Below are 18,084 nucleotides of genomic sequence, written 5' to 3' on the forward strand. Positions count from 1 at the left end.
TTCCTGACTTAGACTAATATGCCGCCTCCGACACATTAAGAACAGCCCTTTGTTCCCCCATGTTATATTATGCAGAGCAGAAGTTTATCTTGGCAAACGCCTGGACCTGCCTTGCATAAGGCTTTGTCATGCAGGGGCTACATTCTCTGGCAGCATTTGTATGGAGTTAGAACTGCAAGAGAGGCCAAATTCAGAGATGTTTGGAAAGTACATGCTTGTTTTCTGTAAAGAGCCCAGTGTGAGAGGTCGCGACTCGCCCATGTCTCAATAATCTAATAGACTCATCAAGTCAGGTTCTTCCACTTCTCAGACTGATCCCCAATGAGTCATACTGTTGGTTTTCACAGTTGTTTCTATGTACCCTGCCCAATGTCAAAAAACAACTGAGCACTCGTATACATTATTATAACATTACGTCCAACCATTATTTCCTTGGGAATTTAATGTGAGTGATATTTCATAATGGGCTGTACAGCTACCTGTCATTAGAATCAATAAACGATCAGGACCCCACACGACATGGCCTCTAAACAACTCTTTGTATGAGATTATAATGTGATGTCAATCCTCCTCGGAGAGGTCGGTCATTAACTTTACAAGGCCCCCGGGGCAGCGGAGGTATTTCTGGATTGAACAGAAGGAAAAGAACTTGACAAAACAGGCCTGCCCCTATCTCCTCACACTGGGTCCCATGGCATTATAATGACCTCATACAGGAAGTCTATGATTCCCTTGTTTCTTCCTGTCCACTCTCCACAACAATGGACTGTTTATCGAAATGTTCTGTTGGGGTCTTTGTCTGTGGCCACGAGTGTAGACAGAGTTGACAGGAGCATGGAGTTTAGGCTGTAGATTAATGGGGTTATTTTTTTGTGGAAAATCTTTGGCCACACAGGAAAACACGACCGCAGTCAACACAGAATAAACTTTAAAGTGTTTAGTGAGTTTAGAAGATATTCCTCTTTTTCTGTTTTTTTATTTTTAAATGAAATTTAGTTTGCATTTAAAGTGAAAAAAAATACATTTTACACTTTCAATTTTTTTTGACCAACAATCCACATTTTTAATCTCCTAGCCATGCACTGTTTCTCTGAGAAGACTGTGGGAGTGGACGTTTCACTACTTTCTCTGTCACGGAAACAGGATAGTGAAAGGCGAGATGTTTTGCAGAGCGGCCTCAGACACATGGCGCTCACTGCTTCTCCATGTGGTGACCTGTTTTGCTTTCAGTTAAAAAACTATAGAGGTTTTTAAAAGTCTCTACCTGGAAAGCCCCGCATCCACTTCCACAGCAATGCTGTAATATTGTTATAACACTTTTTTTGTCCTTGTCAAACTCAAGGCTCTATAAGGGCAGAGGGTGCTGTAATGATGCAACAGATTGCAAAGCCTCTTGAGGCAAATTTGTGACTTGTGATTTTTGGCTAAACAAATACAATCTGACTTGACTGCTCTTTAAAACAATTTCAAAATAGAGTTAAAATACAAAAGGCCTCTAAGAACCAAGAGAAACACAGGCTCTGAGCTCAGAGCAAAGGGGGCTGCTATAAGCTTGTTAAAATTAACAACGTGCTAGAGAGCCGTTCTCAACACATGCATACATCTTATGTTTCCCTCAGCTGACACATACTAAATTAATTTCCTGAGTGGCCTATCGCTGGGACAGTTGCTCAACAGAAGGGCTGATGAAAAAGCCAACTGTCGGACAAAATGTCCCTCTGCCGAACCCTCTGAAAAATCTCCTTGTACGCCGGGGTGGACGCAGCGATGAGATAACACAAGCAGTTGTGCGGCTTGGCTGAGTCTCTCTGGGCCATAGGCGTGAAGAGATGGAGCCAAACAATGACCTCATCCCTCAATAATTGCTTCACTTGTGGCGGTTTCCTCCCTCCCTCCCTCTCTCTCTCTTCTCCCCTCAGCCGAACACAGCTCACACAGTTCTCGGGACAAAATAGGAACCAGTTTATATTTTGTTCTCCTCGGACGACAGGCAGCTTCCAATCTGATTCCATCTCATCAGCGTAACTCGTTGCCTTTGAGATAAACCCACTCCAGCTTCTTTTCATTAGAGGAAATGAAAAATGCTGATAAGCTTAATTTTAAAAAGGGGGGGGGGAGAGGAGTGGAGCAGCAGCTTCTCATGAACAGGGATTTCTGATTTATTTAGCATGAGAACACATGTTGGTTTAGTGTGTCACGTTTTACCTGCAGCACTTCCTTGTTGAAGAGCGAGTTGCGCTGAGTGAAGCAGTCGCTGTGGGATGCAGCAGCTGCCGATGCTTCATTCTGAGTGTGTGGGTGACTCTCTATCCTCTGGGGCTCTTTCTTCTGTGACTCAGGGACGGAAATCTGTGTGAACACAACACAGGTGACAAAGTGTTGAAAACATGAGGGACATTTTTGAATTGTTGATCAGATTAAACCAAATAATGCTTGATTGTTCTGTAAACAACACAGTATCGTATCCATTCATGTAGGTTCCCCTTTCTTTCAACCCAGAGACATCACCAACATGTGTCAGACTGGCCCCAAGGTTCCTCTTAACACAAACCTGTCAGCACATGAGATCAAATGAACTCGACTGGCACGTCACTAATGGACATTCCTGCTGTTCTCCAATCAGGAAACATCTGGGCACATGAAGGAAGCAGGAGCGGACCGACCCATGGATGATTTTTTTTTTACTGTCATCTTTATCACCTTTAATGGACTTTGGTTATGTTCACTCTTCCACCCCTGAATCAGTAAAAGGCACCTCCACCTATCATTTCTTGTCACATGGATGAATAATATATGAGTGGAGGACAGGAAAGGTATTGTTGTGGTTACAGAACTGACATTCTTTTTGTCCAAAAAAGGGGAAATATGAGGCCACTGCCGTGTCACTGTGTTATTGTTACCACCATGAGGACGAGACTTCACCAAGTTCTTTCTTTTGTTAACATCTTCCCTGACCTCATGTTTTCCAGTGAGCCCTGCCTCTGCGGGGTCTGCTGCTGTAACACAGCACTTCATCCACGACACACACACGCACACACTGATGACTTCAACAAGTAACAGGCCAAATTCAATCCTGACTTTTCAACAATATCCTACACATACACTTGAACTACTTTTCCTCTATTTGTGAAGCGTTCAGAGATGCACTGTTCCCTCGTCCGGTGTTCCACCTCTTTGCTCCAAATGTATAATATAATAAAGTGAGTCTGGCAGACAAACCACATGACTTCACTTCCTAAAGTCCGAGATACTCATCAGCTCCACTGTCGGCTGTTCAGACCAGACTCCATCGTCTCACACACAACAAAACAACTGCTTTTCTGCAGACTGCATACAGTTAGAAGAAACAGGATCTTTTTCCATAACACAACACACTCAATTTCAGAAAATTCTCTTAGAATGAATATGACAGGACTTTTAAATTTTCAATTAAAGGTCCACTTACTGAAACAAACCAAACAGCCTGATATAGGCTATCTCTCTTTTTTTATATAACAGATGGTATTTTTACCTGTTGCACATATTTCTCTCCGTTCAGTCTCACCCTGGTTTGTCCGTGTGTGGGCTGATATTCATCACTGCCATCTTTTTTGAGTAAAACCTTCAACAAAGACACAAAATAAATTGAAAGATAAAATATACCGCTACAAAATAAGCTGTGAATAAGCAGAACCAGATGGACAGGACAGCTACAAAACCAAAAGTTATCATTTTATGGAGGGATTGTGCACATAACAATGATAACTATCATTATGTGACAATTTCTTCTTTAACATCTTTATACATTTTCTACAAATAAATGGTTCAAACTTTATGTTGTTAATATATAGATATTCTATTTTCATTTTTTGGCCCTGTAAAGTACTTTATGACTCTGAGTACAAAATGTCTATTTTCCATATTGAGTTTGTGACCAAATCAACATTTATACATCTTGGAAAGTCTTTATTCAGTGAATACTTTAAAATTGATTCCAATATTCCAATGAAAAAATGCAACATTAAAACTTATCACCATTGTGTGTGACGTTTATTTTTTTCTGTTATTGTGAGATTATTAAGTGTGCACAGTGTACTGTACCTTGAACTGAGAATGAGGCTTGTTCTCACAGCTCACTCCCACAATCCTGGGCAGATGTGGATCTGAGGTGCTGGTGACGTTGTTGTTGTTGTTATTGTTGTTCTCAGATGTGGACCCTGTGACAGAAAGCTGCTGTGCTGGTCCCGTGCTCTCTGACCTCTCTTTCCCAGAGATGGTGATCTTCTTGATGGATCTGGAGACAGCGGAGGAGGATGGGGAGCCGACGTTCTGGTTCAGGTGGTCCTCCGCTGCCATGTGCTCCTCCTGGTCGCGTTTCACGGGGGCTACTTGCTTGACGACGACGGGCGAGACGAGGCAGGGGTCCCGTGCACAGACCTGGGATCGGCTCAGGTACAGAGAGTTCAGGTTGTGCTGCAGCGCGCAGTTATCCAGACTCGTGCTCTGCAGATAGCTCTGCGTAAAATCCTGGCATTTTGGCACAGCGGGGACCGACAGCCTCGTCCCTATGGTGAAGGGCTGCACCTTCCTCACGATGCTCTCAGACATGACCAGTGTCTTGATAAGAAAGCAAATAAAATGAAGTCCAATTGAAAAAATAAAAAAAAGAGTCTGTCACATCCCTTTGCGCACTCTCCTCCACTCAACAGTTGTCCAGTCTGTGTTCAGCATGCAGGCGAGTGGAGGGCTGAACAGAAAGTGGGAGGGAGAGCTCACTTCTCCACCTTCTTGTGCATGCTGAGGACACACAGCACGCAGCCCAGGACGGCTTCCTTGGACTCCTGGGATCGGATGCGGTCCCAGACGTAGCGCAGCGCTGTGCCAAGGTGTGCAGCGCCCGTGGAGAGGCCTCTCCTGAGGTACTGTGCCAATGAGCCTGCCAGTTTGCTACTGAGGAGCCTGATAACCAGGGACCGCAGCAGGATGAAAACTGGCATGCTGCTTGACTGAAAAAAAAACAGAGAGCTCAAAAAAAGGAGGAGGGTTGTTAGGAGAGGGGATGAAGTCACCACCTCTGCACTCCACTCTCTCCACTCTCTCCACTCTCTCTCTCTCTCTCTCTCTCTCTCTGGCTTTCTCCTCTCTGTCAGGAGTGACAGAGCAGAGAGGGGGCTGTGAGGCCTGGCTGTCAAAACTTCCTCTCTGAACCTCTGAACAGAAAACCTGCTCAGATAAGAGGCGAGGAGGAATGGAGACCTCTTCAATCACAGCTTATCCTCTATGAGGTAATATATCCTCAGCTGAAACACACACACACACACACACACACACACACCCACGCAACCTTACCTCCACCACGTGGAAGTGCAGGGGAACCGATTCAGCCCTGAGGTGGTGTGCAAAAAAAACTATTTCAGAAGCAGAAAAGTCTTGTGAGGAGAGAATAATCTTCAGGAGCTCATGTGAGCGCTGCCTGTCCCGGAGTGAGAGTGCCTTCCTCAGCTATGAGCCTCCTCTCTCCCTCATCAGTGTGGAGCAGTTGTCACACAGGTTACAGCTGACTGGAGCAGAACATCCCTGCTGCTCTGCTCCTTAAACCACCGAGAGCTGCTGCCATGACATGTGTCTGTGCAAGGGGGGGGGCAAATAACAGTCAAGCAGATGATGACCCCTATTGCTCCTTGGTGGCCGAGGTTCAGCAGAGCACATGTCGGGGCTGACGGATTGGAATGGCAGGGCTGGTGTGCGTGAGGGGAGTGGGGCCACACAGTAGTGAAAATATTTGCAGGGAGCACAAGAGAGAATCTGCTTGCACTGGTAAAAAAATTTTTCCCAAAAAAGCAACTCTCACCCTTCACCTCTGACGTGACCCCTGCACCTGGTCCAACAGCTCAGCCACTTACTTCTCTGAAATTTGTGTTTGCAAAGATATCAACCTACACAGTGAGAAAACATAACATTTATATATAGAAACATTTAACTAAGTAGCTCTTGTGTCTCCATCATGGCTGCTCTTGCTTCAGAGCCGGCGGTGGGACAGCTCAGCAGGACTCCATATGGCTGAGGTATAGCCCCGGAGTCGACACGGTTAATGATGCTTTTAAAAGAGCTCTGGTTTCATGATGAAGTCATCTGAGGAAGAGTTTTAATGTGTTGCAGCTTGAAATCAGAGATAAATTCTGCCCAGGCTGGGCGGTGTTCACGGAAGGCCAGATGGGTGGAGTTCCGGGGGTTTGGCCAACTTTAAAATGCCATTTCCTCGTTTGTATTGCTGGGCGAGTGGCTCTAGAAGTGTGGGGTTTATGTGCCCCGTGAGTACACTGTGTGACTATGACACCAATGTTGGTTGTGTTCAAGTGGAAAATTTGGAAATGAGGGAGGTTATTTTTAGTTAAAGATCATTTTATTGTTGGAAAAGAAATATATTTAAACATCCTTTTACAAGTCAAGTCAAAGCAGAAACTAATCAAGGCAAATCCTCTTAAATCCATAACAAATTTCCCTCATTAGAATAATTTCTCCAACTCCTGACTATAACATTTACACTAGAACAATATACAAAACTTGCAAAAACATAACCTGGCTACACATCTGCACTTTTTGCAACCATGATGAATAGTATTATTTAATCTACTGTAAAAAGAACACTGTCAAGGAGAAATATTGTTATATTTTTTTGTATAAACATTTATTAGCTTCACATTCATACATAATTGATCAATGGAGTGATCAATCAAGCTGGGGATGGAGCCGCAGTTGATACACAGTCACTCGACCAATCAGGAGTCAGCCTCAGCTGTCAATCATGACATTTCACTCAAAAAAATGATTAAAACCAAACTTACTGGAAAAATTTGCACTTTAACACATGTGAAAATGTGAGAACTACCTAAAATGACTGAAACCATCTTTGAGAAAAATGTATTTAACGTGTACTCTGACTTTTTATTTCCGTATATTTCCCTGCCATTAACATGGAAGAGGTAGGATTTTTGATCTGTACTGTACACAACCACTAGGTGGGAATCGAGACGCACTGGCTTCACTTTCGGGGAGCGCTCATGTCATGTCGTCCATCTTTAAATACAGTCTAGGCTTTATCCCCTAAGTGAAAAACTCCTGGTGCAAAACTTTTCCAGCAGGAAGATCTGTTTGTGTATGCTCTGTTTTAGTGAGTAAACATTTATAAAGGCCGGAGTTGTTTGCTTACAGAGTCACTGTCAGGTTAGATTTGAACCAGGCGGCCCACCTCTGCCAACCGAGTCCGATTAGGCTACTGTAACACCTTCCTTATGTTGTTTACCCTGGAAGCCCTCTCCTCTCTCCTCACAGCTCTCATTCACATCGTGTGTGTAATGTTTTAGCTGCGCGCAGCCTTCATCTCAACGCTTCTTTATTTGTGCCATCTTGCTTTATTGGCATCTTTGAGGATGGATGTTGAGGGCACAAGTTCTGGCCTCATGGCTGATATCGCTGCCTTCCAAGATGATAATAAAAACCTGATGCTCTCTCACCACAGGCTCTGGTTGGTGATCACCCTTGTTAGACATCTTCCTTTTTTTTTAATTAGCGTCGGTAAATACGACTTGGAAGACTTGTTTAAGGGGTGATGTCACCGAGGCTGCCCGCATGAAAGGAGAGAGAGCGCCTCGTCGGAGGAGAGAGTATTGGGAGCTCGAGGGGGTCTGTACTTTTCCACTTGGTGCATATGTCATCACAAAGGCATGATCAGCACTGCTGGTCAAGTTTCAGTGCAGATAAGATGAAGTTTGTGCTCTGGATCGTGATCACAAAAGAAAAGGTTTGGAGTTTTAAAAATGGTTGATATATGAGAGGGAGCAGGAAAATGAAAATACTGACTTCACACGTGTCACATCAGGCGAGCTTGACCTGAGGCTTTGAGGTCTCACCCCAACAATGGGCACAGAAAGCATCCTTGATCAACTGAATTCAACACAAACTTTCATTTTAACACATTAGGCTTGTGACTCATTAGAATCAAGCCTTTGTTCATTAGTTTTATGGTTATTTTCAAAGCTGCATGGGCTAATGTTGCCAGGCCCGGATCAACATTAAAATGTCATCATTTGCTTTTGGAGCCAAAAACACTATTTTAAACTTTTTACAAGCAGGACAGACAAAGCACAAACAGACCATCTCCAAACATAAAGTCTCTGGCAAAGTCTTAAAGCAACACAAGTGTATTTTACTACTGAGCTACTTTGTACTTTAAACAGAAAAAACAAAAGACTATAGAGAAAGTTCTTTTCTCTGTTAAACCTGTGAACGACAATGCAACATATAATCTCAAAGGCAGCGAGGCACGTCACATGTTAAATTGTGAAGTCATAAATTTGTACTCGTGCTTATCTGTTAATCTATGGAGCTTTAAATTCCTTTGTTCTGAGCTCACACATCTGAACCCACATCTTGACAATGACCTAGCCTCTCTCAGATGGGTCGCCTGTGGGCTTTTGTACTTCAGTATTAATACGCAGCATTAACAATGAAACCATTTGTGCTTGAACAGAACAACATGGCAGCTGCAGTTCATGAACAAATGGAAAATATAAACATATTACTAAAAAGTCCACATTGTTTCTTCCCAGTCCAATCTTAACCTTCTTCTGACATGAGCACGGAATGGGTCACAAAACAGTTTATATTATAACTTCAATCAAATCCTCTTAGAAACATAAAACAAAATGAATAATTAAAAGCTGTCTGCTGAAAAATTAAGAGGCTTTATTTATTGATTTAATAACACAACTGTCAACACCCAGTTTTGACGCTCACCTGAAGCTATATTCAACCCAACGAGCCTGCATACTTATCAGCTGACGTTCAACACACACACACACACACACCCACACACACACCCGCACACGCACACACGCACACACACACACCTCTGTTGGAGACCTGTTTTGCACATTTCTCCAGAACATGTCACCTCTTATCACAACCTTGAAGAGCCCAAGTAAATTTTGAGTTTGGATGATATCATAGGCAATCAAATGCCATCTTAGTCAGCCAGTACTCATTGTTTGGAAAGAGACAGAGCCAAGTATTTCACACAGAAGAAGGAGGCAAGTAGAGACTGTCTGCTGTGACGCATGCATATTTTTTTTATCTGTGAAACTGTAGTGGTATTGTTCCAAAAAACAAAGCCCTCATGTAAAACATATTCCTCTCATATCTAGGGATATTTCAGGTCACACTTATTTGTGGTTTTCATGCAGGGTGGATTGTTTAAAGGTAACTGACATCATAATGCCACGAACTCCAGCCTCCCCTGGCCCCATGCAAACATGCAACCCATAATATTTGTTCTACTCAAGCTCCAACTTTGGCAGCAAGGTCATATCGTGTGTAGAAAGTGTCCCCGTTAGTAAGTATGTTGAAGAACAAAGAGGAAAGTCAGAGCTGGATTTAAGACAAACGGGCTTTGTTTTGACTCAGACCTCCTAAATGGATTTCTGAATAATTGGCCTCGACAGTAAAGTTGGAAAACAGTTACAAAAGTTGAAGATCAATGGAGGCCTCCACTGGCTTTGAAAAAAGATGATAATTCAAAGTCAACAGACAGCTTTGTCCACATAGTCAATGAATTGTACAGTTAGGATGATCAATTATCCACTTCACAGCTAGTTTGTTTATACTTCAGGCCAGCTGATGACAAATTGGCATCCATTGGATCATTTGTTCTCCACAACTATAACACTACGTTCACACAGCGGGCTCAGGTGGCCCAAATCTGATTGGTACCCCCTATGTGACCCAGATCTGATTGTTTAATGATCTCATGGAATCTGATCTTTTGAAATCAGATTTGGGCCACTTGGAGGTTTTAGACCTCATATGTACTTGGGGTGACACGTCTGTACAAGCAAAACTTGAGGGCTCGTATCGAAACCGGTCTCTGTTTGAAAGCATATCAAAAGCAAAATGGAACCGTAAACGCTCACATCTGTGGCCTTCATGTTTATAACCAACTTCTTCTCCTTTTTTACTTCCATATACAACGTGCAGCGTGGGACGTCTTGTTGTTCATCAGGGCCATGACCTGTTGAGTTGACAATTGAGTTGGATACTGGCCACATTTTTAAAAGATAATGTGAAAAGCTACATAAAAAATTGGATCTAGAAAAAAATCTGAATTGAACACTACGTCTTGCGTGAACGTAGCGGAAGGGTCATTGTGGATGACCTTAAAAGTTCAGGAATTTAAAACCCCTTAAGAAATCACATTTATATTCACGGGATCCAGATTTTTATTTGGATCTGCACATACTTGTAAATATCAGTTCTCTAAACATGCCAGATATTCTTCATCATTATCCATGGATTATTCTCTGAGAAAATTGATGAAAATGTGGAAAAACGCATTGTTAAAGATAGTGAAAAGGAATTCCTGGATCCATATACAGATCCCTACCAAAATTTTATGGATTCTTTCCTTAACCAGTACCACATCCTCCCATCAAGTTTCATGGAAATTGGTTCACCTTTTTTGGATAGACCTGCTAAAAATCAAACAAACAAGAAGGGCACTGAGAAAGCGCATATCTTAGCCCAGGCCCACCGAGGTAATCCTGCAACAAACAAACTGCAGATGAAAACATAACCTCCTTGGAGGAGGAAAGTACAATTGCTTGATAAAAAACATGCTGCTCTTGCCTGAGAAAAAAGCAGGGACACACTGCGTCTCACATTGAGTGCAATTTGGAGCCACCCTCAGGTGGCAGTCAGGCTGAATGGCGGGATGAGGTCACTCCATAATGTGACATCATAGTTTCACATGGCAACCAACCTCCGGCAGCAGGAAGCAATTTTCCCCATATCAAAGGTTGAATAACAGAAAAAGGCTGTACCTTATTCCTGCCCTCTCCAAAAATATCAATCACCCTGAGATGGAAGCTTAACATTTGACCCTTGATGTCATTCCAGCGGCAGCTCGGGTGCCGTCAAGCCTTTATTTGGAGGCTGTGCTGACCTGGCAGTGTGATTTATTAATCACATACAGGAACTTTAATCATATGCTGCAGCTTGTCTGGGGTGTGTTGCTTGTGTGTTTGACGTTGGCCCTGAATTGGCCAGTGTTGCAAAGCGGAGAGGTTCGTTTAACGTTCTGAACGCAGAAACAAAAAATCGAGAGAGAGAGGTGAGCCTACATATTTACATTTAATCATTCACACGACAGTTGATGGATCTGCTCTGTAATCATGATGTACTTCCGAACTCCACAAGAAGAAACAGCAGAAGAAAAAAGAAAACTGTTTCATCGGAGAGTGCCTCGGGCAAATGGAAATATGTCGGCGAGCCAAAGAACATCTTGAGTCATCTTTGAACACCACTATTGCATTGCAGATTACTTTAATGTTTTGGATGAGGTAATGCTTCTCTGTCATTTTATAATTGGAGGTAAATAAAAAAATAAATACCAATAAATACACAGACAAATTGTGAAAACTTTCACAGATGTTCCTCTAACCCTCTTGAAAAGCAGTGGGGTCGACACATTTTATTTTACCGGGAAGAAGTCATTACACTTCACCTCAGAGAGTCTGGATTTGATACTTTTTTTTGGTCTTGCTTTGACATACAAGGTGGCCTTGAGGGCCTTACGTAACAAGCTGGACCTACCTACCTGAGAGTTGTGAGTTATTGTTTGCCTCACTCATGTCACCTCCTGTTAGTGGAATGAATGAGCTCATCGCTGACACCAGTTTGAGCTATCCATGGCTTCTTCATGGTAAAACTTCAGCTGACAACCTTCTCCACCAGCGGTGTACTTTTACAAAATAAAACGTTTACGTGACAAAACGCTCTATTCCTGAAAATCTTCACCGTATGACTAGAATGGCTCGCATACCTCCGCCAAGGCCCAACAGTCCCCTTATGACACCACATTTAAATTCATTAGATTGAAATTTTTATTTGGATCTGCACCAATTTTCACACAATCATAAATATCAGCCCCCTTAACATGACTGGTGTTTTTTTTCATCAAGATCCACGAATTATTCTCTGACAAATCAAGAAAAAGTTTTGAAAAACATCCTATCTCACAATGTTGAAATATACAGATCCACACCAAAATTCTTGGGTTCTTACCTGATCCATATCGCATCCTTCTACTAAGTTTTCATGGTAATGCACCCAGTATGTTTGGAGTAATCTTGCTAAACAAACAAACAAACAAACAAACAGGGGTGAACACATAACCCCTTTGGCAGAGGTAAAAAGGCAAACTGAAGATTAAGCAGACATTCTGACAAACTTTAGTTTTTTTGGTTCTGTCACAAATTGTGAGCATGAATGTTTGTGGTGCCTTGAAATGACTAAATTTGGAGGTAAAATTTGCAGTGGCACAAAGTACAAATCAACATTTTACTTTCAAATAACCTCTAACTCCCTGCAGAGATACCAGCGACAAAGCAGAAACTCGGTGTTACTGATGTTCACAAGGCCTGTTTACAAGTAGTCTAAGAGTCATACAGCATGCATGCCTATGCCCACAAGTGTTACACATTGGCATGTATGTTGCACACATGTCAGGATTGTGAAAAACATTTGACCTATATTTTAAGCCATACTGTTACTTTAAAGAGACTGTACACCCCTGATTAAACTGTGTTTCTCACATTCCAGGTCAAAGATATGTGGATGACAAGAAATATCACACAAGCTTCTTTTTGTTCGAGCATCACATGGGGACGATAGGAGCAGGTGAAAGTGTCCTCACATGGGGCGTGTGATAACAATTGGGTTTAAAAACAGGTGCCGTGCGATCTAAGACAACTGTCCCAAATGTGTGGGGGAGGGACGCGTGAGGTGGGGCTCCCTCGGGGCAAAGATAGAAAGTGAGCCGCATAATTGAAGTGGTTCACATGAAAAATACGTCCTGCTGCCAGTTGTCTCCTCTGTTCCAGTCAATCTGAGTGAGCCCTTGGAATGGTAATTATTTTTACCACAAATGTACATGATAGAGTGATATTAAGAGTCCAACTGTGTCATTAACACAATGTCTCAAAATGAAATGGAATGAAAATATGAGGGAAAGAAAGAAAGAAAGAAAAGTACCACATCTACTTACTCTACTTGAGTAAAAGTAAGTAAGTACTTGCTTTTATGCATTGTTAAAATGAAGTTGAGTAAAGACTACAGAAATCGGCTCATATATGCAGAGGAGTAATTGAGAAAAGTAACAAAAATGTATCAACTTAAGTACCTTAAGTACAGATACATAACAAAATGTATAAAAGTAGAGTAATGAAGTAAATGTACTTTGTTACATCCTACCACTGCCTCTAAGCAGCTGCTCCAAAGAACAAACCACAAAACTGCAGATGTGTTTTATGTACTTTACCAAACTGACTTCAGTGTCAAGCTGAGTAAACTCAACATTGACATTTATCACTTTAAACAGTGAATTCTTTACTCTATTTTCTCAATCTCTCCTTCAGGTCAGAGGTCAACTACAAATAGCCACAAAGGTCAAACCTGCTCTCCCCAATGTTAACAGCTCTGTTTGCCATTTTGAACGTTTTTATGTCGAGAGTGGAAACAATAAACCTCTATGAAATCACTCATCTGTTAGGATTTGAAGCTTTGTCCAATAACAGGCCTCCCTGCACGGCCATATGACTCTGCTTATAAACAACAGCCTGTTGGTTAATTTCTAATTGGAAACATCGCCTAACCAATAAAAAGCTGCAACAAAGTACTAATTTCACTCCTATTTCTGAGCAATTCAAATGAACCATGAGCGAGAAAATGGCCTGAGGCACATACCAATCATCTTCTTTAGTAACACACAGAGAACAGCTCTGTTCGTTTAATAACCCTCACAAATTAAAGGAAAATGTATGATTTAATCATCTGGCCGCAGAGTTAGATCATGCTCTATGACATCATTCTGGAGCGCTTAATGCTGTTGACCTAATCCAGCTATAGCGGAAGTCAAATCAGTGTGTTAGACATCCATGGAATATCTCTGCGCGCCGTACTAAAGCACAGGCCTGAAGCAGGATTGTACATTTACAGCTTCAGACGGACAAAGTGTTTGAAGGCTACAACACCATGATTGTGGTCTACTGCAAAAATGTTACTTATTTTGGGCCCATGCAATGAAAACACATGGTGGAGACTATGAAGGAACCTCAACAGTTTCATTTGTGTAAAACATCATAACGACCTTTTCGGGCAATACAGCAGTGGTTCTTAAATGTGGTCTTTGTGCAGCAGCGGTGAAGCAGCTTCAGGGTTCTGTGGATTGAGTCCTGCAGTCAGTCTTTACCTGTGCAGCTCAATTACTGCAGGTCGCTTTAACAGTTTCAGAAAGAAAAGCTGCAACCAGCATCCCCACAGGCCAAGCAAACAGCCCATTCCATACAGGCATACTAATAGACTAATAGGCATGACTGTGTCAAATAATTCCAAGGGGATATTTGTATCTTGTAGGGTTTCCTGGCTGAGAAAACAAATTAGAACCTCTGCCATACAGTAATTGAATATAATAGAGAAGCAGGCGAACACAAGGCGGCACAATTTTACTAAACTATCGCAGTATTTTTTTTTCACGTCAGCATCAACAAATGGTTCTTTCCTTTTCCTCTCCTTTATTGGTGTACTTTGCACGGAGCGGGTTTTACAGCAGCACACTGAGGACTTTTATGTGCCCTGGTGAAGAAAAAGGTTAACCAAATGAGCCATTTCTAAGTCCAGGCTGTATTTTTCTCTGCCACAAAGCATTGCAGAGCTCTTCCATCACCGGGCCATGCCCAAAAATACCGAGCAACAGTTGGTCTCAGCAGTTGTTGTTGACTCGCGGAGCTATGCTGCAGTTGGGCCACTCCTGTTCATTCTGTCAAGGCATAACAACAGACAGACAGCACATGTGCTGGCTGTAAAGTTTATAAAACACACCACTAAGCAAATGTGTCAGGAGAGTGGCTCAGCAGGGCAGATGGGTGACGCAATCTGTGCAAATCATGACAGGTGGGATGGCAGACGGGCTGGGCGTAGCAGCAGGAGACCACAAAGACTTTCACTGGGCTGGGCTGCGAGATTACACACTCACTTTTCACAACTACTACTCCTCACACACATCACCTCTCTACACAGAGGTCACACAGGAGTAACACCTCTGAACGGTCGTGAGATTATCAACCATTGGAATAACCAAATAATGGCGGTTGTTAGGGTATTTTTCAAGAATTAACAAGTCAGCTCTTCTCTTTGTTGGCGAATAAGCAGTAGGTTGTAATTACACTTTCTCCCTACATATTTCAGACCAAGGACAGTGGAGGGAAGGTGTGTGCTTGCCTTAGTATAATATCAGTGTGGCTGTGGCTCAGGAGGTAGAGCGGGTCATCCACTAACCAAGAGGTTCGTGGCTGGATCTCTTGTCTGCATGCCGAAGTGTCCTTGAGCCAGACTTGCGCCTGATGGCTGTGTTGGGAGTGAGTGAAAGGTCTGTGATGGAAAAAGCGCAGCATAAAGAAGAGCTGTATGAATGTATGAGTGAATGTGACTTGTAATGTAAAGCGCTTTGGGTGGCTGATAAGACTAGAAACACTGCTACATAAATACAGTCCATGTCTATATTCCATTATGCAATCCGAGATTTGGATGGGCTAGCTCAAAAACAAAACAATTACCCAAAATAACATCCTGTGTCCCAGACATGTGATCATTTAAACAAACGTAACCAAGTCATTTCCAGAATTTCCTCGGTCCGCTTCCAGACAATAACATCATCTAACAACTACGTGATGTCACTGGAGTACGAGAAAGGACTGCTGAGCGGACAGCTTTTGGGATCTGCACATCAGAATTCATTTAAGACTTTTAATGTGCGTCAAACGACAGAAAACAGGATTTTAATTGAACCGATATCACATCTGTGTTGATTCTACAAAAGCAATAAACTACAAAGATGATAACTTCTGAGCGATAACAATTTTAGGGTCTGCACTTAGAATCCATGCAAACCTATTCCGTCAATCGCTGTCCGTCTGTGTAATCACCTCTCAGAGCTCTAGGGGACAGCCATGGGCAGCTGTCGTTTGGGCAGCCGCGGCTACAATCTCTCCATTGTGCATGATGTGCAGCTGGCACGGGGTTGGGAATGCCTACACACAATGAATCAATCGAAGCCCCTCCTAAGTGAACCAGACCTGGGCAGCGACACGAGGAGATCTACGGCAGCTGTAACATGGCTCCTCGGTGCCATAATCCTTTTTTTTACAAGGCTCTACTCTCACTCCAGCCTGACCATTTGATTCCAGGCTGGTCACACTAAAGCCAGCCCTTTGTAATCCGATGCTTTTAAAATGTAGGTAGCAAAATTAAGTTGCATGAGGCGTCACACTGTGTTTACCTTTGAGACGCGTTAAACAGGCTGTTTATTGGTATTAAATCAAATTTACTGGGATAGGCCTCAAATTATAAAATAGCAAGCTCCAGCCGAGTTGTCCTTATTTATCCTTGGCCCTATCCCCTTGACCTCAGTTGGGCTAGGTCTGTCATGCCCCTACGAATTTTGACTCTGATATTTTTCTTCTTGAACCCAGGAAAGCCTCCCAAGATCCCACTCATTGACAGCATTGCACTGGAGAGAGCGACAAAATGGAGGACTTTCATTTATATCAGACTCAAATTCCTACCTAATACCTGTTTTACACTGAAAAAAAGCTGTTAGTTTGGCTCATTTAGTGGCTTGATACACTGGCCTGGCACCAGCCTGTGTCCATATGCTACAACCAAGCTTAAGCGTTTTGAACAAATTCACACTAAAACACTGAGTTCTCCAGGGATGCTGTTTGATCCCTGACCGTGCTTTTCCACTCCTCGTGAAATGGCTGTTGTGGAAGCAGCCAACACAGAGTATCAGATTATTAAGTTCATCGCCCATGTGACCAGTAATCCTCTGGTCCGGATCATATTCTTAGAAACATTTTGGGCAGGAGTGAGTCTGTATGTTTGGGGCCATGACAGCTTGATGACCTCATTGGCAATAGAAAACATGTGTAACAGCGCCATCTACTGTTGAAATTATGTTACTGTGTTACTGTGAAATTGGGCCAGGGTTTTCTTCAGGTCACTCCTTCATCTTCCATCACCACCTTATTCTGTTCAACCACTGGTTCCCAAGCTTTCTGAGTTGTGACCTCTGAAGGTGGGTATTAGGGCCTTAGCATGGATTTGAGCTCTAATCAGTGCAATCAGATTGCACATCAAATTTACATTGGCTCCCCATAAAAGTTCTGGCTCAGCCCATAAGGGAACAACTCTCTTAAACAACACATTTATTTTTCCTTGACAAATATCCTGTCCTGTCCCCAAATACTTTGAATTTAAGGATTTTCCTTGTCAGCACAGACAAATACCAAAGTAGGAAAGGCTCAATCAAGCCACACATATACTACACAGCACAATACTGACCCTGAAACGGAAGCAGCAACAAGTCATTGCCCATAATATAATTTATACATGATTGTTTTCCACTGTTTTTCTTCTCTGGGATGTCAACAATGTTGTCTGGGAATTATTTTTTGCACCTTTGCACGATAAATTGTAATCTAGTACCAAGACATTTATAATTTAATCTTATATTGCATATCACAGTGATAGATCAAAGAAACAAAAACTTGGATTCAGTTGGCGTTATTTCATAATAAATTTCTGTCTGAATTTAAGATAAGATGAGATGTACCTTTTTTTCTACTCTGTAGAGGAAATTCTTTTAAGGACAGAATGAATAAAAATTGAAATAATATACACAAAAATAATGCTATATACACACGATTTCTTAAATAAATAAGGTGTTATCGTGTATAGGTGACTGCTTGCACTTTACTCGATTGGAGGAGGCAGGTATGGGCCTGAATGTGTAACAAACACATAGAGTGGAAGGTGGGGGGGGTCTGAACGTGTTAATTCAGCAACGCTGCTTAAAACCAACACTTACCTAACCTTTCATCGAGGAATGTAAAGAATCCCTCCATGAAAGAAAAATTGCGTAAACTCGAATAGTAATCTGTATATCAGTTAACACTGCTGCAGGTGACCAGCAGTGAGATTTCCGGTGAATCGAGT

At 42.4% G+C, this 18,084-nt stretch overlaps 1 protein-coding gene across 4 annotated transcripts in view; it reads right to left on the reverse strand.

The window, feature by feature from the left end:
* LOC117775298 overlaps positions 1–4,957 on the reverse strand; it is a 32,223-nt gene extending 27,266 nt beyond the window's left edge. For all 4 annotated transcript variants that reach the window (XM_034608321.1, XM_034608323.1, XM_034608322.1 and 1 more), the window contains exons 1-3: positions 4,081–4,957; positions 3,512–3,601; positions 2,206–2,349 (exon numbers count right to left, since the gene is read on the reverse strand). In XM_034608321.1, coding sequence (XP_034464212.1) covers positions 2,206–2,349; positions 3,512–3,601; positions 4,081–4,587 — 741 coding nt within the window. In that variant the 5' untranslated portion in view covers positions 4,588–4,957. The remainder of the gene's footprint in view (positions 1–2,205; positions 2,350–3,511; positions 3,602–4,080) is intronic.
* Between the last annotated feature and the right edge of the window lie 13,127 nt (positions 4,958–18,084).

The sequence above is a fragment of the Hippoglossus hippoglossus genome, chromosome 15, assembly GCF_009819705.1.
Source record: "Hippoglossus hippoglossus isolate fHipHip1 chromosome 15, fHipHip1.pri, whole genome shotgun sequence".
Taxonomy (NCBI): domain Eukaryota; kingdom Metazoa; phylum Chordata; class Actinopteri; order Pleuronectiformes; family Pleuronectidae; genus Hippoglossus; species Hippoglossus hippoglossus.